Genomic DNA, 20,361 nt, shown 5'->3' on the forward strand with positions numbered 1-20,361 from the left:
CCCCCCCCTCAACAATGCTTGTCCTGATGTACTCGCTGACCCCGACCTCAAGAGCAGCTGGGGAAAAGTGCTGGGACACTGTCCACGCAGGCGTTTCCAGCTCCTACAGGCGATGGACAAATGCGGGGCAGCACGCGGCGACCACCCTGCTCCCTTGGAGGCCTGCAGCCTGACTTGCGCAGTGGCCACAGTGTGCGCCAGAACGTTCCGCTGCCCCCCACCCCCGCACCCCACCCCTCCCGCGGAATCAGGTGGCCCTGAAGCGCGGGCGGGGGAGGGCCCGGGGGTCCCCACACCTGAGCCCTGACCCTGGCCCATGCTCCAGGATCCCCCCGGCACCTGGCAGTGCCCGCTTCCGCCCAGCGTTCCCGCGGGGACCCATCTGCACCCCCAAGTCTGCGAGCCCGGGATCCTGAGGGAAAACTGCTTCCCACCCCCCAGCCCCCCACACCTGGGCGGGAGCACCTGCCCGAAGGGGACACCTTCTGGGGGAGCACCTGCCGGAGGGGAGGGTGTTTCCTGTCTGAGGGGGTTGGCCACTTGTAAGGGGAGAGTGGCCGCCCGTGGGGGGAGGAGCCAACGGCCTGAGCGGGACGCCTGTCTGGGGAGCACCTGCCTGCGGGGGGGGGGGGGGGGACACCTGCCTGAGGTAGCACCTCTCTGGGGGAGTACCTGACAGAGGGGGGACGCCTGTCTGGGGGAGCGCTTCACCCGCCGTGTCCCCACCCCGCGAGGACCCGGGCAGCCCAGCAGCCCCCCGCTGAGGGCCCGGGACAGGCGCCCACGGTGCCCCCCGCCCCCCACCGCCCTTTCGAACGCCGCCCCGCCGGCTCCCTGCGCCCTCCGTCCCCATGCGTCCCCACGCGTCCCCACGGCGACCGCAGAGAACCTTCTGGAAGCCTGGACGGCGGCGATGCCTCCAAGCGGCGGGCACAGCAGGGTGAGCGCGAAGACTCTCCGGGCCGCAGCCGCGCTTCCCACAGCCCTGTCGCGTCCCCAAGGGAGGGGGTCTCCGTCGCTGCGCGCGCCACTCCCGGCAGGCCCCGCGCCCACGCATGCGCACGCGCACACTCGGGTTCCACAAGGTTCCACGAGCCTTGAAGGCCCCACTCTCAGAGAGTCCGGCGGCGCCAGAGGTTCCGGAAGGTTCGGGGCTCACCTCACAGGCGGGCAGCGTGGAAGTTAATTGGCAGAAGGTTGGACGCCTGGGGGGGGGGGGCCTGGAAGGTTCCAGAAGGCCTGGCTAGTCTCAGTAGGGTGAAGGGTGGGGGGGGGGGCGACATAGGGTCCAGGAGGTTCGGGGCGTGGCCCAGGGCTGGCGTGGGGGGTGCTTGCAACGGCGGGGGTCCTGCCGGCGCCCCTCAGTCCCACGGGCACAACCGGCGGCGCTGCCACTGCCGCTGCCCGGGGGTCCCTCGGCCCCTGGAGTCCCCGCCCCGCCCGCACCGCCTGGACCTCTTCTCCCCGCAGTTTCTGCGCTTTCTTCTTCCAGGCCCTTTGTGCGGAGCCCAGTTTGATGTCGTGTGTTTAGTTTCGAGAAGGAAAAGCGGGTCCTTGACTGCGACCCTCAGCCTCCTGGAACCTTCTCTGACCTCCGCCCGCAGAGCGTGCGCTTCCTTCCCGGCGCCGGGGCCGGTCCCGTCGGGCTTCGTTTTGTCACTCGTCCCTCGCGTGGCTGTCCCTCGCGTATCTTTTCCGCGGGGACCGTTGAGGGCGGGGTCCCGGTTGGAAGAGCCTTCTTACTCTGCAAGGCCACCGTTTCCTGCCTGTCCTTCTGGGCCTCCCTGCTGGTGCCTCTGTGCTCTGGAAAGGTCTCTGGCTGGGTCCCGCCAGTTCCAGGGACGGAAATGTCCCCGCCTCCCCGCCAGACCCTGCAGCTGGAGCGGGCCCTGCCAGGTGCCTGGGGGGCCAGCCTGGAGCAGAGGGCCAGGGTCTGCGTTCAGGGCCGCCGGGGGGGGGGGGGGGTGGTGGCGGAGGGGCACGTTTGCCCATCACCTGTAGGAGCAGGAAACGTCTGCGTGGACAGTGTCCCAGCACTTTACCCAAGCTGCTCTTGAGGTCCCGGTCAGCGAGTACATCAGGACAAGCATTGTCCTGCGGGGGTGGGGGGATGGGGAGGTGGAGGGGGTTCGACGAGGGGAACTCCGCTGAGCTCCAGGTGGATGACTTCCTGCAAGAGGAGGGCTGAGGGGTGTGTGGAAAGGCCTGCCTGCTGCTGGCAGTGCCCTGTGGGGGAGCCTGGTAGCTGCTGTGCAGGGGAGGTGCGGGTGGGGAGAGGAGCCAGGAGGGGAGGTGCAGGGGAGGTGCGGGTGGGGAGAGGAGCCAGGAGGGGAGGTGCAGGGGAGGTGCGGGTGGGGAGAGGAGCCAGGAGGGGAGGTGCAGGGGAGGTGCGGATGGGGAGAGGAGCCAGGAGGGGAGGTGCAGGGGAGGTGCGGGTTGGGAGAGGAGCCAGGAGGGCAGATGCAGGGGAGGTGCGGGTTGGGAGAGGAGCCAGGAGGGGAGGTGCAGGGGAGGTGTGGGTGGGGAGAGGAGCCAGGAGGGGAGGTGCAGGGGAGGTGTGGGTGGGGAGAGGAGCCAGGAGGGGAGGTGCAGGGGAGGTGCGGGTGGGGAGAGGAGCCAGGAGGGCAGGTGCAGGGGAGGTGCGGGTGGGGAGAGGAGCCAGGAGGGCAGGTGCAGGGGAGGTGCGGGTGGGGAGAGGAGCCTGGAGGGGAGGTGCAGGGGAGGCTTAGGTGGGTAGAGGAGTCAGGAGGGGAGGTGCAGGGGAGGAGCGGGTAGGGAGAGGAGCCAGGAGGGGAGGTGCAGGGGAGGCTTAGGTGGGTGGAGGAGTCAGGAGGGGAGGTGCAGGGGAGGAGCGGGTGGGGAGAGGAGCCTGGAGGGGAGGTGCAGGAGGGGAGGGGAGCGGTGGGGCCTGTGCAGGGGGCTGCTGGATGCTGACCCTCCGGGAGCTGCCTTGCACGCTGCTGATGTGCACCGAGCCTCTGTGCTCAGTGCATGTGGCGGAAAAGGTGTGGACGTACAGAAATCGCAGATAAATGTGTCAAGAGAGCTTCCTCGCAATTTTTTTTTTTTTTAGCGTGTGTTTTAGTTTTTATTTACTGGGATGTTTGAAAGGTGATGGGACTTCCACTCCAAACGTATTGCTATATTTTATCGTGGACTCAACACTGGAAGAGAGATGAAGTGAGCAGTGGACACACTGTGTGGTGGGTGTCATGGGCGTTAAAAGACTACAGTCTGCTGTGCTTCGAAGGGGAGCTCCTCTCGCTACCGGGTTCTAGGTTGGCAGACGTCGTCTTCCGACACCTGAAATGTTTTTTACCCGCTTTTGCTTGGGTGGTTCGATGTGAAGTGCACGGAAGGCCCTCTTCTTGTTTCTTTGCACATCACATGTGTTGTTTCTTCCTCCGGGTTCCGGAAAGCTTTCTCTGATTTTCTGTGCTTTGAACACGCCTCGGTAGAGGTGGTTTTGTGTGTGTGTATTTGTTTGTTTCGGGGGGTTGTGCCCGTTCTGTTCTCTAAGCTTCCCGAGTCTCCACAGCGATGTCTGTCGGGACAGCTGGAAGGCCCTTAGCCGGTATGGTTTCAGGGATGCTTCCGTGCCATCCCTCCTCCTCCTTTTGGTCTTTCGGGGAGCTGGGTGTTACCGAAAACAAGCTCGTCCCATGGTTCTTGGACATTCTGTTCTGTTTTCTTGCTGTGTTTGTCTTGGCGTTTCAGGCAAGGAGAGTTCTACCGACCCGTCTTCAAGTTCGCGGAGTCTTTCTGCGGCTGTGTCGAGGGCAGTGGTGATCCACCCGACACATTCCTCGTTTTCATCAAAAAAGACGTGGTTTTTGAGTTCGAGCCCCGCGTCGGGCTCTGTGCTGACACCTCAGAGCCTGGAGCCTGTTTCGGATTCTGTGTCTCCCTCTCTCTGACCCTCCCCCGTTCATGCTCTGTCTCTCTCTGTCTCAAAAATAAATAAACGTTGAAAAAAGAAATGTTTTAAAAAAATAAATGAATAAATAAATAAATAAATAAATAAACGTTAAACAAAAATTTTTTTTTTAAAAGACGTGGTTTTGCTTCCTAGCATTCCCATGTGACTCTCAGAGTTTTCCTTCCTAAGCTCACGTTGCGTATCTGTTCTCACATGTGGTCTGCCTTCTCCACCGGCGCTCTTAGTGTCCTGGTCCTAGTCATTTCACATCCCCTCTCTGACGAGGGTGACTCGTCCGTCACCTGTGTCACATCCTCGTGCTGGCTTTTCCTCTGCGGACGGTTCATCTTGGCTCCGGGCATGCCTTGTGTGTCCGGCTGCCAGTTGGTCGTGTATTGTGGGTTGAGAGGAAGCGCGGTAAGTAGGCCCTGAGCGCGAGCACTCACGCTACGGGCCCCGGGGCCTGGACTCTGTGCCCAATTTGCCGTAGCTGTCGTCGCCTTAGGTTGTACACTCTCCAGTGTCCTTGTTCTCGTCTCCCGCTTTAGCTTCGAATCTTTCTCACGTGTTGCTCCTTGGAGGGAGGGCGTGTTGTGTGGCACTGTCGGCTGTTACCCACTCAGAGAAAGAAAGGGCTCGGAGACGAAGTGCTGGGGGCTGGATGGAGACTCTTGTGCGCTCGGGAGACCGCCCCCCCCCCCCCAGCCTGGGGACGGCTCTTCCTGCTCTGGCACTCAGCCTCCAGCCCTCTGTCAAAATCACAGTGAAGGGCTCCCACCGGCTCATGGTTCCCGCAGCTTCTGCTCCAGGTGAGCATATTTAGGGTTGCCTCGCGGGGCACACCTGGCTCGCCAGACTTGGGAGCGCCAGTTCTGTGACCTCAGTGCTCTGACGGGCGCAAGACGTGTTGTTGATTTTCGGTGTGGCCAGTGTTTGCTTTGGGGAATGATGGTTCTTTATCTATAGGACCGAATACTTCTGCTCTCCTCTGTCTGATCTGATGAGGCAGAAATGATGCAACTAAAACCGGGCCACGAAGGGAGAGGACAGGAGCGCGGGCTCACTGTGTCGGAAGCGGTCCGTTGCGAAGCAGGGTGATGGGTGGGAAGGATAGGGTGCCGTTGAAAAGTGACAACCCGGGGAGCAAATATTACACGACAAAACTTGGAGAAAGAAAGTTGTTTCAAGAGATGTAAATATAGGGGCGCCAGGGTGGCTCAGTGGGTTAAGCATCCGACTTCGGCTCGGGTCACGATCTCAGGTCTGTGAGTTCGGGCCCCACGTCAGACTCTGTGCTGACAGCCCAGAGCCTGGAGCCTGCTTCGGAATCTGCGTCTCCCTCTCTCTCTGCTCTTCCCCACTCGTGCCCTGTCTCGCTCTCTCTCCATCAAAGATAAATAAACGTTCAAGAAAAGAGAGAGATGTAAGTCTAAAGGTAAAACTCAAACAAACATACAAAATGGGGCTACCGAGAGAAACCTTAAAAAGAAGCGCGTACGCGTCACATAAAGAAACGACCAGCTGCCTGTATAATGATCGACATACCTAATAATCGTCGTGCGGAGAGCCTTTCTGAGGGCGTTTAAGCCAAACACACCAGTCCCTTCAGTGAGCGTCCATGGCTGCAGTTACTTCTCATCTGCTGGGAAGGCCTAGAGGGCCACCCCTGGCATGTTTTGCTGTCAAGGGTGGGGTGGGGCCCGCGCAGGGTGGGTTCAGGAGACCGTCCTGGAGGGCTGGGGTGGGAGCAAAGGGTGACGGTGCCAGAACTGGGATCTGGTGTGCGTGTATGCTTGGGCCTAACCTGGGTCACAGGACTAGGGAATGGCCAGTAGCCGTCCACACTCTTCAAGGGAGCGCCCTGCCTTCCCTGGGCCCACGGGGTGGCCTCCCAGGCGGCCGGGTCTGACCCCGGAGCCACAGAGCTGACCGCGTGGCCTCACTCCCCGTGTCCAGGGCCAGGCACCACGGAAACGATGATTCTCTTTGCTCTGCTCCTGGTCACGGGCCTGCCGCGGGTGGAGACAAACGTCACCGTGTCTGGAAAACAAGGTAAGTCTGGGCCCCTCAACCCCCTGGGCTGGGAGAAGGAAGCGGGCCAGGATGCCTCTGCAGACACGGGGTGGCCACCCGTGTCTGGACCCCGCGGGGGCCCCAGGGCGGTGGCAGGCACGGGGGTCAGGGAGCGAGAGAGCGTCAGGAGGGCAGCCTCTGTATTTGGACACCCGATGGGGGAGCCTCTTGATTTGGGGCTCCCCTGTCGAGGGCCGGCAGGAGTGGCCGGAATCCTGGCTTATTCCCCAGCACCGTGCTGTCCCCTCAGTGTCCCTGCCTTCCTGGGAGACATCAGGCTGGGCGCCACGCGTGGCCCGGCCCTCACAGGTCCATCCAGGGCTGTGTCAGAGAACTGGACCAGCCGCAGAAGGGTGACCGGCTTGTCCCCAGGGAGCGGGGAGCGAGTCCTGCCCTAATGCAGACCAGGCAGCGGGCCACACCCAGGGGAGGGGATGCAGGGCCTGGGGCGGGGGAGGGAGGAGTGGGGAAGGTGAGTGGGAAGGGCCCTGGAAGGCAGATTGCAAATCTCTTGAGCCATTGAACTTGAGGTGCCGTGTGTGCGCGTGCGTGCCTGTGTGTGTGGGTGAGTGTGTGTGTGTGAGAGGTAGGGTGAGGGCGGCCCAGGGGAGAATACAAGGACTCGGACCCGTGGTTTTGTGCTCCCTGGAGGAGGGAGAGATGGGGGAAGGGGCGGTGCTCATCCGATAGGCCTGGAGAGCGGTGGTGTTTCACTCTGGTTTTCTTCCCCTTTCAGCTGCAACCCTGAAGTGTCACGTCTGCGAGATAGAGAATAGTTTCGGTTGCACAAATCCATCCAACTGTCCTAGGGATTTTCACTTTTGTACTTCCGTTGCCGTGAGTATCTCCGTGCATCCCGGGTTCACGGGAAAGTCAGTCAATCCTTTCAGCAGTTGGGGTCTGTCTGGGTTTTCTCAACAGGGAGTAACTAAGGTAATCACGTTCGTTCAAGAGAAACGGAGGAAAGTCCTGAGACGTCAGAACACAGGCAGGTGACAGGCCAGCTTGCGTGAGAGCCGTGCCGACGGAGGGTGGGGCGCCAGGACTGGACGCGATGGAATATTGGGGTGCGGGAAGAAAAGCATAGGGTTATCTGTATTCATTTTAAATGAACGACGAAAGCCTTCATTTCAACCGCCCCACCAGAAGTGCTGTTACAAGAGGTGTATGTAATGAGGGGCGGGGCTTACGCTATGTTCTGGAGGGAGTGTTGTGTGCTTTAGGTCGGGTGGAGACCACCTCTCTGTCTGGCGTATGTCACCCGGGAGCTCCAGGCCGCATGAAGCCCCCGAAGGGGAGTGCGGAGGCCCAGCAGCGCCCGGCGCTCGGCGCTCGGAGGCAGAGTGTCAGCCCCTACCGGCGGGTCCGCGTTCCCGGAAACACGCGGGGTGCCGAGGGGGTGCTTGGGACTCGCGCCAGCCCCGCGTGAACGTCATCACCTCGTAGGGAAAAGCGATTGTCACCGCGAACCACAGATGAGGCGAAGCCAGCAGCGTGACCCCGCGGCCGGGGCGGAGCCGGGCCGTGTACAGCAGGCTCGCGGTGACAGCGCCGGCCCAAGGAGAGGCCGGCGCTGAGCCCCGGGCAGTGGCCAGGATGGGCAAGAGCCCCTTGCTCCCCTGCCTGTCCCGTGGTTACAAAGTCCAGAGTGACCTGGTGGTGAGCGGTGAGGCCTGGGAGCCTGTACATCCCCGGACGGAGAGCCCCAGACCCGGGCTCCCCCTGTACGTGGACAGGCCAGCCGGGGAGGGGCGGGGGGGGGGGGGAGCATCTCGTGGTCACACTGCACACAAGCCACCCCCGCCCCCAGAGGCAGCCGTGAACACAAAGGCCGGACCCCTTCCTGGGCAGTGGCTCCCGACCGCCCTGTAGACTAGGGGCCCCTTCAACCGTGGCCTCTGAGCGGGGGCACCGGAAGGTCGGGATGAGACGGGCACAGGCCCGAAGCGCTTTGGTGGCGCTGCTCTCAGTTCACGTGGTGCCTTTCTCTTCTTCACTTCCTGTCAGGAATCTCTCCGCGTTTCTTCTATGTTTCGAAGCAGTGCTCCAGGTATTGTCCAGTAAGTGCTCCGTTTGCTCCGGGACTCAAGACCTTTGTCCTCGTCGAGCCTATGCCCTTCCTGTATGCGCACTGCTGTTCGGGGTTCTTGTGCAATACGCAGGAGCCGAACGTCCGCGAGCCGGAATTCAGAGAAGGCGGACGAGCAAGCCGCTTGAGGAGCAGCGGGGCCTGGCTGGCCGCCTTCCTGACTCTGTCCTCTGTGTGAGGGGCCTCGGGCGGTGCCTTGGGAGCGCGGCACCGATGACCCGGACTCGCCGCAGGTGCTGGGAACCTCAGCATTAAACCTGTTTTCCGCTGGTTAACGCGTGGTCTGCCTCTCGAGGGGCCGGAGAACAGGTGGGGGGGACCAAATCCAGTCGGCCCAGCCCGCAGCTCCCTTTCGAGCAAGTCCGGCCCTGGGGGAGGGGGGCGGGGGGGGGAGGCCTCGAGTACTAGTGTTCGTCTCTGAACGAAAGGCTTCTAACTGTTCGTGGCCGACGCTCTCTCCTTCTGTCCGTCTCCGAGGGTTTCAGCACTGCTGGGGGGCCTGAGGGTCACCCGGCAAGGGAAGCGCTCGGAGGCTCCCGGCCTTTGTAGGATCAGGGTCGGTGGGAAGACAGGATGCAGTGGGCGGGAGACGCCAGCAGGGAAGGGCTCCTGGGCAGGGCACGGGGTGCGGGGATGTGGTCCCAGGGACGGCCCTCCTGTGACGGGGGCGGCACCATGGCTGCTCTGCCTCAGCTCCTCCCACATCAGGGATCCTGTGGATGAACTCGGACTTCGCCCAGCGACTGGCACAGGTGCCTGGGCTCACAGGTTCGCCCACGTGCCTTCGACCAACACGTGAGCCTCGGCCAGGGAGAGGGAGCAGGGTCCTCTTTTCATTTCTCAGCTGAGCTGCAGCCGCCAAAGAGGCGCAAGGGTCACACTCCCTGTCTGCAGAAGACTAGGGCTTTCTTCTCCTGACCCTGTTGACTCCCTGTGGGGGCTGCACTGAACACCTCCCTCCTGCACCTTCCTCTCCTCGCCCCCTCCCCACCTGCTCTAACAGGGCTGACCCAGGGACACGGCTGGGCGCGGCACCCTGGGAACCTTCTAGAAAGAGTCTCCGTGGCCCCAGAAGGAGGCAACATGGTGCAGGCCGTGGATGGTTTCTGGGCCATCCCTGAGGCACGGACGAGGCCCGTCTCTGTCACGTCTGAACCCTCCACGGCAGAGGCCTAAATGCATCCTGGGGGCCGGTGCAGAGGGGGACCCCCCCGAGGGTTGACCCGCAACTCCAGGAGTGGAGAGGATTTCAAACAGCCTCTGTCACCTCCTACCGTGTGCAGGTCCCTTTCCCGGGCACAGGCTGTGTGCTCGCGTCCTGCCGATCACGCTCGTCCTCAGGAACAGCGTCCCCCAGCTGCCCCGAACTCACAGCCTGGGACTGGAGCTGGGGGGCCCCTGTTCTGTAAGGGCAGGCAAAAGTGGGCGCCTCCCCACAAAGAGCAAGAGAGGCGGGATGTCACCCCCACGCAGGACCTGGGCCGGCCACCTGATGGTGGAGTGTCTTCAAAGACAGGCCAGGGACATGCCTTGTAAGACAGCAGGGAGCCCAGAAGTGGGCGTCTGGAGAAGCCCTACCGCTGGAACTGGCAGGGGTTTGGTGAGCTGATGGGGACAGCTTTCACTGACCTGATGGTGCTGGTGGGTGAGGCATGAAGCTCTTGGAGGAGGGGGAGGAGAGGGAAGTGGGGGAGGAGGAGGGGGAGGAGGAGGTGGGGGAAGGGGAGGAGGAGGTGGGGGGAGGGGGAGGGGAGGAGGTGGGGGGAGGGGAGGAGGTGGGGGGAGGGGGAGGGGAGGAGGAGGGGGAGGGGAGGTGGGGGAGGGGGAGGGGAGGTGGGGGAGGGGGAGGGGAGGTGGGGGGAGGGGGAGGGGAGGAGGAGGTGGGGAGAGGGGGAGGAGGAGGTGGGGGAGGGGCGGGAGGGGGGAGGTGGGGGAGGGGGGAGGGGGGAGGAGGGGGAGGGGGGGAGGGGGAGGGGAGGAGGAGGTGGGGAGAAGGGGAGGAGGAGGTGGGGGAGGGGGGGAGGAGGTGGGGGGAGGAGGAGGTGGGGGGAGGGGGAGGGGAGGAGGAGGTGGGGGGAGGGGGAGGGGAGGAGGAGGTGGGGGGAGGGGGAGGGGAGGAGGAGGTGGTGGGAGGGGGAGGGGAGGAGGAGGTGGTGGGAGGGGGAGGGGAGGGGAGGTGGTGGAGGGGGAGGGGAGGTGGTGGAGGGGGAGGGGAGGTGGGGGAGGGGGAGGGGAGGTGGGGGAGGGGGAGGGGAAGAGGAGGTGGGGGGAGGGGAAGAGGAGGTGGGGGGAGGGGGAGGAGGAGGTGGGGGGAGGGGGAGGAGGAGGTGGGGGGAGGGGGAGGAGGAGGTGGGGGGAGGGGGAGGAGGAGGTGGGGGGAGGGGGAGGAGGAGGTGGGGGGAGGGGGAGGAGGAGGTGGGGGGAGGGGGAGGAGGAGGTGGGGGGAGGGGGAGGAGGAGGTGGGGGGAGGGGGAGGAGGAGGTGGGGGGAGGGGGAGGAGGAGGTGGGGGAGGGGAGGAGGTGGGGGGGAGGAGGAGGTGGGGGGAGGGGGAGGGGCGGAGGGGGAGGAGGGAGAGGGGGAGGAGTGGAGAGGAAGAGGAGGGGACAGGGGGAGGAGGGGGGGAGGGGGGACGGTGAGTTGGGGATATATTGTCCCCAGTGTGGTAGATACTCGTCTGGGAAAGTGCGGAAGGGAGGCGATGCACAGGTTGCTCAGAAAAAGAGGTCGAGGGTCAACACAGGTGCCAGGGTCAGAAGGTAAACATGAGGGCGTCGGAGCCCCAGATGGGCGGCCTGAAGAGGCGGGAACACGCGGGGTGGTGGCTGAGACCCGGAAGCGCCTGCTGGTGGGTTTCCCCGGGAGCCCTCCCCCCAGAGGAGGGAGGGCCGCGCGCGGGTGGCCGGGTGACACGTGGGTGGGAGCTAATCCGCCAGGGCTCGGCCGAGCGAAGTGCGGGTGGTCTCGGGAGAGCGGCTGAGTAATGCCCCGTGGACACCCGCCGGATAAAGGAGGAGGGCGAAGCAAAGTGACCGGCCCAGGGCCAGGCGGTGGCGACCGCGTGCAGGCGCAGAGCCGTGTATTGGCCGTGATCGGAGGCGGAGCACGAGGGGAAGGGGCCACGGGCACGGGGAAGAGGTGACGGCTCACATCACGGGGAGGGGACGGGTGGTCACCAAATGGCTCTGCTGCGGGGGCCGCCGGGCCCGAGAACGCGTGTGATGTAGGCGACACGGAGCCCCGAAGCACGGTGGCTGCAGCGAGGGGGACGGCTGTCGTTTCTTGTTCACGTGAAGGGCGTGCAGAGGTCCGCGGCCCAGACTGTGTGGTCACAGGGAGGCGCGCTCGGCGGAGAGCCCCTGGGCCCGCAGGTCCCCCTGCTGAGTGCGGCTGCGCCTGGGGGCCGGTGCGTCAATGCCCCCGCTGTCCCGCTGGCAAATGTATACGCGCCCAGATGCGCCTGCGTGGAAAATCCAGCACCTGTGCGTAGGCTCTGCAAACACACACGAAGGCGACGTCGAGGGTCCCCGTGGAGTCTAGGCAGTGCTCTTCCAAGGGGAACGAGTCTCTGAAGCTCCACAAGCTGCCAGTCCCCGTCCTCCGGTGGCCGGACGCCACGGGTCACACAGAGGCTCACGGGAGGAGCTGGGGAGTGTGGACTCCAGATCTTGCGCTGCGGACACGGCCGGGGCCCCCTCCCCTGATGCCCACGGAGCTGCTGGCACATCCCTGAACCCACAGGGCCTCTGAGGCCTCTGCTGTTTGAACAAGCACGTCCGTCTGTCTCAAATGTCATTCTGTCCCAAGCACTTAGATAGTGCCTACCCGCTCATTCCCTTTAGGGAACGCATACGACCACGAGACAAAACTGGTCCAGGAAAGCTGGAGGCCAACAAATGGTGAACAAAAAAATACCATTAGCTGCTAAACCCAAGTGAATGAAGTAAGGATAGGTTCCGGCAAGTACAGTTTTCCCCAGAAATGTAAGAATGGCTCAATCTTATCCAAAGATGTCTATCGCTATAATTCGAGAATGAACGGTAATAGCCATATGGTCATCACCGCTCCCTTAGTATTTTTAACATAAAATAGGAAATGTCAAAAATTTAATAACAGTAACCTACCCCAAACCCAATACAAATATCATACTTAATGGTGGCACATTGGACATGTTTCCACGTACACTCAGATCCACGGTAAGCACATACACTACACTCTCATGATCACAATCAGACGTTGAAGTAGAGGGCTTAGCCATGTACTAAAAGGGGAAAGACAAGCAGTATAGAAATGTTTTTACCTGGCACTATGCCTCCGTATTTAGGTTAAATTTCTCCCACTATAAAAAAAAATTTAATGTTTTTTTAGTTTGAGAGAGAGAGTCAGAGCATGACTGGGGGAGGGGCAGAGAGAGAGGGAGACACAGAATTCGAAGCAGGCTCCAGGCTCCTAGCTGCCAGCACAGAGCTGGAGGCGGGGCTTGAACCCACAGGCCCTGAGACCATGAGCTGAAGTTGTACGTTTAACCGACGGTGCCACCCAGATGCCCCGTCCCTCCCATTGTAAGACACTTTAAAGTGTTGACTCAGAAATATTTTAAATGCTTTTCAAGCGTATGCCCTGCCAATCTGAACATTTCAGTGGCAAAATTAAGGAAGGAAGAGGAGAGGAAAAAGAATCTGGATCATGAAAATATATAATCAACAAGTCCTGAAGCCGGCAGCTGCCTTCAGATTACGCGCTTCTCTCGAGTCACCCTAGAGCCACACGTCAGGGAGGAGACGAGGCACTGGGTCTCGGGAAGATAGGACTCAAATGAGGAGCTTCAGAAGAGAGATACCCCAAAGGAACTATAGGACTAGGAAAACAGATCCACTCTGCACAAGAAATCGTGTGTGTGTCAGTATTGGGTCTGCTTGGAGAAAAACATATAAAGAGAAGTTTCTCCTCAGAATTAGAGACTCTCTTACGACTTTGGGGTTTATATTGCCACTACTGGTTTATTCCAGCAAAGTCCAATACAAGAAAGAAATGTTCAGCAGTAATAGATTGCTTTTACCCTGTAGAGAGCTGGAAAAACAAAGGAAGATGCTCCCCGAAGGCATATACCCTCTGAAAACTAATCAAGGAAACCTCGCTAATATGCAGTTATGCCCCACTACTGCAGGTGAAGAAGTTTCAGTTACGGTCCCGACAGAAACATCCTCGATGGGAGGGAATCATCAGTTCCCGGCCGGCAGGGAAAGGTGGCCACTGCGGCTCCTACAAGAAACCCACCATCCCTGCAACTCAGCCCATGAGCATCCTCTGAATCCCTGCTGTTCTCCGGTGGACCCTCCTTCAGAACAGCCCACCCACTTCCTCCTTCTTCACCATAAAATAACATTCCTTCCCCTTCGTTTATGGGACTCGCCTGTGGTTTTGCTGTATCTTGAGTTCCAATACTCTGAATATGCCCATTTTTAAAGTTTTATTTTGAAGGTCAACAGCCCTCAACTCAGGAGCCATAGGATCTCTTAGGTGGGGGTGCCTGGGTGGCTCCATTGGTTGAGCATCCGACTTTGGCTCAGGTCATGATGTTGCATTTCGTGAGTTCAAGCCCCTCATTGGCTCAATGCTGTCAGTCCAGAGCCTGCTTTGGATCCTCTGTCCCCATCTCTCTCTGCCCCTCCCCTGCTCTCTCTCTCTCACACACACACACACACACACACACACACACACTCTCTGTCTCTCTCAAAAATAATAAAACATTAAAGAAAAAAAAAAGAATCTCCCAGGTGTTACCTCATCATTATCTGCTAAAATATCAAAAGTTACCAAACACACACACACAAAAACCAAGAAACAATAGGTCGAAGTAGCCCACCAAACACTGGGTATAATTTAGACCATAATACAAATTTGCTTAAAGATACAAAAGAGCATTAAAAAAAAAGCTATAAAAGCATTAAAAAACATGAGGAAAGAACAAGATACAGGGAAAAAACATCAGTGGGCCTCACACACACACACGAGAAAGAGAAGGAAGGAGGAAAGAAAGAAACTAAAGAGAACTTCTAGAAATGAGAAATCTAACCACAGAATACAAAACCTTGAGGGATCAACAACAGATCACATATAATGAAGACAGAATCAACAAGTGGAAATCAGCTAACAAATGATCACAATGCAGTCCAGAGATGGAGATCAAAGATACAAAGAAAAGCCTAGAAGATGTGGGAAAGAGGAGACTGTCTAATACAGAAGTAGGCAGATCTCAAGAAAGGGTCATAGAGACGGGACACCGGCAATATTCAAAGAAAGAGGAACAGGTGAGTTTTCAACAGTGATGTAACAGAGACATACTGCAATCGATCCCAACGGATCTGCACTGAGACACATTCAGGGTAAAATTTCAGGATTTCAAAGCCACGGTGAAGTATTAAAAGCTGCCAGGGAGAAAAGATAGGCCCAAAAAAGAAGAGCAATTCCACTTATGTAGACCCCAACTTCAGTATGGAAGACGGAAGATGAGGCATTATTACCTTGAAGGAAAGAAAATAACTAGAAATTAGTGTGGAATTGAATAGTTAAAGATATTTTCTGGTTTTTAAAAATTTTTTAACATTTATTCCTTTTTGAGAGAGAAAGAGAGACAGAGCGTGATCGAGGGAGGGGCAGTGAGTGAGGGAGACACAGAATCTGAAGCAGGCCCCAGGCTCTGAGCCATCAGCACAGAGCCCGACTCGGGGCTTGAACTCACTGACTGTGAGATCATGACCGAGCCGAAGGTGGATGCTTAATCGACTGAGCCATCCAGGCACCCCAAAGATATTTTATGATAAAACAACGACAACAACAACAATCCTGAAGTGGTTCACCACTGATCAATCATTACTAAAGGAACTCCCAAGAAACATTCTTTTTTTTAATTTTTTTAAATTTTTTTTTAATTTATTTTTGAGACAGAGAGAGACAGAGCATGAGCAGGGGAGGGGCAGAGAGAGAGAGAGAGGGAGACACAGAATCCGAAGCAGGCTCCAGGCTCTGATCTGTCAGCACAGAGCCTGACGCAGGGCTCGAACTCACAGACTGTGAGATCATGACCTGAGCTGAAGTCAGACGCTCAACCGACTGAGTCACCCAGGCGCCCCAGCAAGAAACATTCTTTAAGGGGCAGGGTGGTGGTGGTGTGATAATAATACCTGACACAAAGGTAGAGTCATCAACAAAGAATGATACTAATATGTGGTGCTGTGGACTGACGTTCGTGCCTGGAAAATTCATACATTGACGTCCTCATGTCAAATGTGACTCTACTTGGATTAAGGAAGTAATTGAGGCTACATGAGGTGGGGCCCTGAGCCAAAAGCATTAGCATCCTTAGAAGAGAAGACAGCAGACCGCTGTCTCCCTGCCACCAGGACTCGAATTTGCTGGCACCGTGACTTCAGACTCCAGCCTCCAGATGTGTGAGAAACAAATCTCTGTTGTTCGAGCCACGCCGTCTTCGTTTTGTTGAAGCAACACGAGAGGACTCAGATTGTGGATAAATCAGAGCAACCTCTGATGAGACGGCGCGGCAATCATTCCTTCTTTGGAAGGTTAAAGAAAATAAGACAGAGACAACTGGATACAAATGGCATAAACGGTGGGAGGGAAGTGATAAAAGCTGACGTGTTTAATTTGGTTTTTGCATAATTTACCAACAGGTTAGAGGTCTCGATAGAATTTAGACGAAGTTCATACAATTTTTACAAAAGACCCCCGCCGCCAACGTTTAAGTATATAAAAGATCCTATGAAAACAAGCTGCCAGATTGGCCTTCAGGCCTCCAACCCCTACAGGAGGGAAACACGATTAGGCGGGGGAGCTTCCACTCCTAGCGCTGGAGTTACAGTGAAGTTGGGGTGAATACAAATTAAAAGCTCCAGGTAGTGGGTGGCCCTATGGAGCTCCTACAAAGATTCCCGGGGAAGGGCCGAATCTGGGGCCGGGCCAGGCCCACACCCCGTGAGGGGTGTCTCTGGCTGGGGTCTCGGGCGGGGGGGGGGCGCGATTACACTAGTCGCGACGCCGAAAGAACGGCAAAACAGGACGGCAGTGGCGGAGAAGAGGCCTCCACCAAGCGAAACAGCGCCCCCCCCCCCCCCCCCAACCCGGAAGCCACCGAACCGGAAGTCGCGAAGAGCAAGCCGGAAGTGCACCGGCAGGAGCCTGCCGCGTCCGGCGCCCCTAGCGGCGGAGCCTCGCATGGCGGCACCGGGGAGGGGAAGCCGGGCGTGCGGGGCCGGGGCGGGGGGGTGGGGCGCGTTTGGGAGCTCGTGGGGCTGAGCTGTTTTGAGTAATTGGCACTCGGTGCGAACAGTAAACAAAGGAAGGCTGGTAGAGCTTCTAGTGTCCGAGGTGATGCCAACCCAAGAAGCATTGCTATAATGGAGAGCTTTTCCCAACTGGGAAGGGCGGCTCCAACGGGGCGCCAGAACTCTAAATTTGTAGGCATCCGTTCACATGGCCTCAACACCTCTGAAGCGAACAGTAACAGAAAGAAAAGATGTGGTGGTAGATTTCAGGGCTCCTCCCCGTGTATGATAAAACAAGCCAGCAAATTAATAGAGAGACCCTCTGAACATCAGGATTAACAATCTCAGTGGAATGCCATAGAGAGCCCTGCATCCAACAGCTGAAAAGTTTGTTTTTCAAGTGGACATGAAATGTTTACCAAGTTTTTGTCCCCTGTGTTGGGTGTTCAGCAATTCTCATCAATTTCAGGGGATTGAAACGATCTTGAGTGGGTTTTCCACCATAGTGAAATTGAGTAACGAAAACTAATAACGAAAATCAAAATATCCCCAAGTCTTTGGAAATGAAGCAGTAAATTTCTAAATATCCTAAGATGAAAGAAAGAAAGAAAGAAAGAAAGAAAGAAAGAAAGAAAGAAAGAAAGAAAGAAAGAAATCACGATGGAAGTTAGAACATATTTATATTAAATTCAATGTGTACATTATGTGAAAGTGGAAAAAGGGAAACTTTATTTAGAATGCGGGGGCGGGGGGGGGGGGGAAGGCCAGCTTGGAGTGCTCGCTCACCCCCTCCCCCTCCTCCTCCACTGCAGATTCTCCAGCAGAGGAACCCACACCTTGCAGGCGGATATAGCTTCACTCGCCAGGCGAGACAGAAGGTTCCCTCACGAACGACCCAGCCAATGAGCAGCCACTAGGCATCCAGTTTAGTCCAATGGACTTCTGTTTTGGGGACCCCCCCCATCCCCCTTTCCTCCATAAAAGAGCCTTCCAATGCTTTTGACCTAGCTTGCTTGTCTTGGATTGCAATTTTTTGCTATTCTCAAATAAGCCCTCCTTTTTTTTTAATTAAAAAAAAGTTTTTAATGTTTATTTATTTTTGAGAGAGAGAGAGAGTGCACAAGTAGGGAGGGACAGAGACAGAGGGAGACAGAATCCGAGGCAGGCTCCAGGCTCCGAGCTGTCAGCACACGGCCCCACATGGTCCATATCGGGAATGAAAACGATGGTAGGTCCACTGATCCTACAAACATTAGAAAGATTTGGGAAAGGATACCTTCCAGGGCCCCGGCCAAGTGCTCGCAGCTTGACACTATGGCACAACCCGTGGCAGGAACAATGGATAAATTGGACTTCCCCACAATTAAAATGTTTTGCTTTGCTAAAGACCCTGTGAAGACGATGGGAAGATGAGGTACAGACGCGGAGGCCGTCTCTGCAGGCCACAGAATCCTACAAAGAAGTATCGTCTACAGTCTAGAGAACTCTCAAAACTCTGCATTCGAAAGACGAAAATGCAATTAGAAAATGGACCAGAACACACGAACAGACATTTCACCAACAAGCACTCAGAGGTGCTCAACATCTGGGGCATCTGGGGGCGCCCGGGTGGCTCAGTTGGTTGAGCGTCCGACTTTGGCCCAGGTCATGATCTCACGGCTCGAAGGCTTGTGGGTTCGAGCCCTGCATCGGGCTCTGTGCCGACAGCTCGGAGCCTGGAGCCTGCTTCGGATTCTGTGTCTCCCTCTCTCTCTGCCCCTCCCCTGCTCATGCTGTCTCTCTCTCTCTCTCTCTCTCTCTCTCTCTCTCTCTCTCTCAAAAATGAATAAACATTTAAAAAAAAAAGATGCTCAGCATCACCGTCCGTAGTGGAAATGCGAATTAAGCGTTAGTCACAATGAGATGTCACCTGTCAGGAAGGCCACAATAAAAAAATAGAGACCACACCACATGCCGGTGAGGACGCAGAGAAACTGGGCTGCCCACACGCGGCTGGCGAGGATGTCGAGCGGTCAGTCACAAAGGAACACGGTCCGGCAGCGTCTTCTAAAGCCGAACACGCAAGCTCCGCATGGCCCAGCTGTCGCTCGAGGGCGCTTCTCCCGGCGATGAAGATATGTGCCCGTGCAAACACCCCCGCAGCCTCGTACAAAACAGTCAGGGCTGGAAACAACCTAGATGCCCTTGGGCGGGCGAGCGCGGACACCGGCCGGGCTCCGTCCACGCCGTGGAACACTTCTCAGCAATCAAAGGGACCAACTAGTGACACGGGCAACAGCCTGAACGAAACCCGAGGGAATCAGGCCAAGTGAGAAGAAGTCAAGCCTCCCTTCATATGACAGCGTTCCATGTGTATAATATTCCCCCAAATGGCACAGGCTTTGTCACACCATCCAGAAAAACCCAGAGCTTTTTGTGGGGAACCCTCACGGCGGACCCCTGAGGGGTGGAAAGGCAGCGGCTTCTCTGTGGCAGGTGATGATGATGATGAATGAATGAGTGAAGGAAAGAATGATATGTGGTGAGCTCTCATTCCTCACTCACGCCCCCATCTTTTTTTTTTTAATTTTATTTTGAATGTTTATTTTTATTTTTGAGAGAGAGAGAGAGGGGGAGACAGAGTGGGAGTGGGAGAGGGGCAGAGAGAGAGGGAGACACGGGATCCGAAGCAGGCTCCAGGCTCCGAGCTGTCGGCACAGAGCCCGACGCCGGGCTCGAACCCACGGACCGCGAGATCATGACCCGAGCCGAAGTCGGCCGCTTAACCGACGGAGCCCCGACTCACATCCCATCCTGCAGGTAAGGAAATAAAAGCACAGGCAAATGAGTGTTTCAAACTTGCCACAAGGGCAAAAGCCAAGTCAGACACCTCCCTTCTCTTCGGGACACTTTATAGAAAAAGGACATGGTTAGGTCAGCTCCGGTGCCCTCCTGCTGGGAAGCTCCTGGTCTCGTCAGGTGCACGGGAGGTGCGTGCGGCGCTTCGGAAGGAGCAGAGAAAGCAGGCGGGACCGGGTAGAACGTTCTGTGGCAGGTCAGTGCTGGCTCCTGTCTCTGTCAGAGCCTCATGGCTGGCTCTGGGCTCTTCTCTATGGCAAACGGAGGGAGACGGGGTTGTGGTCACCCCCCCGGGGCCACTTAGACAAGTGGAACTTACGAGACACGTCTGGTTTTCAGGCAGACGAACCACTTTCCCTGAGAAGTCCAGATAACCTAAATATTGTTGGTTTGCATGGAGTTGGGGAAACGGGACGAGGAAAACTTTTGTGATCCAAAGACACACTTCTCAGACTTTGCTGGGCACCGCACTCCACGCGGGACCAGTTAAGATGCCACCAGTCCCGGGGCGCCTGGGTGGCGCAGTCGGTTAAGCGTCCGACTTCAGCCAGGTCACGATCTCGCGGTCCGTGAGTTCGAGCCCCGCGTCGGGCTCTGGACTGATGGCTCAGAGCCTGAAGCCTGTTTCCGATTCTGTGTCTCCCTCTCTCTCTGCCCCTCCCCCGTTCATGCTCTGTCTCTCTCTGTCCCAAAAATAAATAAAAAACGTTGAAAAAAAAATAAAAAAAAAAGATGCCACCAGTCCCTTGCCCTAGGTGGCCGCTGAGTGCTTAAAAGTCAGTGGTCGCGAGTGTGGTAAGGGAGCTGAATTTTATTTTATTTTTTTTAATGTTTTTTATTTATTTTTGAGACAGAGAGAGACAGAGCATGAGCAGCGGAGGGACAGGGAGAGAGAGGGAGACACAGAATCTGAAGCAGGCTCCAGGCTCTGGGCTGTCAGCACAGAGCCCGACGCGGGGCTCAAACTCACGGACTGTGAGATCATGACCTGAGCCGAAGTCGGATGCTTAACTGACTGAGCCACCCAGGCACCCCAGAGAAGCTGAATTTTAAATGTTCTCTAATTTACAGCCTCGGCGGCCGTGATGTGCTTGGGGGGCTTCTGGTCGGGGGCCCCAGCGTGCAAACAGCCCTAGGCTCCCTGCTGTGGCCCCAGCGCCAC

General features: G+C 57.6%; 1 protein-coding gene across 1 annotated transcript; it reads left to right on the forward strand.

The window, feature by feature from the left end:
* The first annotated feature begins 859 nt into the window (after positions 1-859).
* On the forward strand, positions 860-8,356 carry LY6K (lymphocyte antigen 6 family member K). Its single transcript, XM_086695497.1, has 4 exons — positions 860-940; positions 5,876-5,971; positions 6,729-6,833; positions 8,000-8,356. The coding sequence occupies exons 2-4, from the start codon at positions 5,896-5,898 to the stop codon at positions 8,257-8,259; spliced, it is 441 nt and encodes a 146-aa protein (XP_086551623.1). The 5' UTR covers positions 860-940; positions 5,876-5,895; the 3' UTR covers positions 8,260-8,356.
* The last annotated feature ends 12,005 nt before the right edge of the window (positions 8,357-20,361 follow it).

This window comes from Puma concolor, chromosome F2, assembly GCF_028749965.1.
Source record: "Puma concolor isolate L17-30 chromosome F2, mPumCon1.1.hap2, whole genome shotgun sequence".
In the NCBI taxonomy this organism is placed as follows: domain Eukaryota; kingdom Metazoa; phylum Chordata; class Mammalia; order Carnivora; family Felidae; genus Puma; species Puma concolor.

What these genes read in the sequence shown, in the direction of transcription:
- LY6K (XM_086695497.1), top strand. Translation starts at nt 5,896, where the DNA reads ATGATTCTCTTTGCTCTGCTCCTGGTCACGGGCCTGCCGCGGGTGGAG. An exon ending in CACCGTGTCTGGAAAACAAG is followed by an intron (nt 5,972 to 6,728) that starts GTAAGTCTGGGC and finishes TTCCCCTTTCAG; the next exon opens with CTGCAACCCTGAAGTGTCAC. An exon ending in TTGTACTTCCGTTGCCGTGA is followed by an intron (nt 6,834 to 7,999) that starts GTATCTCCGTGC and finishes ACTTCCTGTCAG; the next exon opens with GAATCTCTCCGCGTTTCTTC.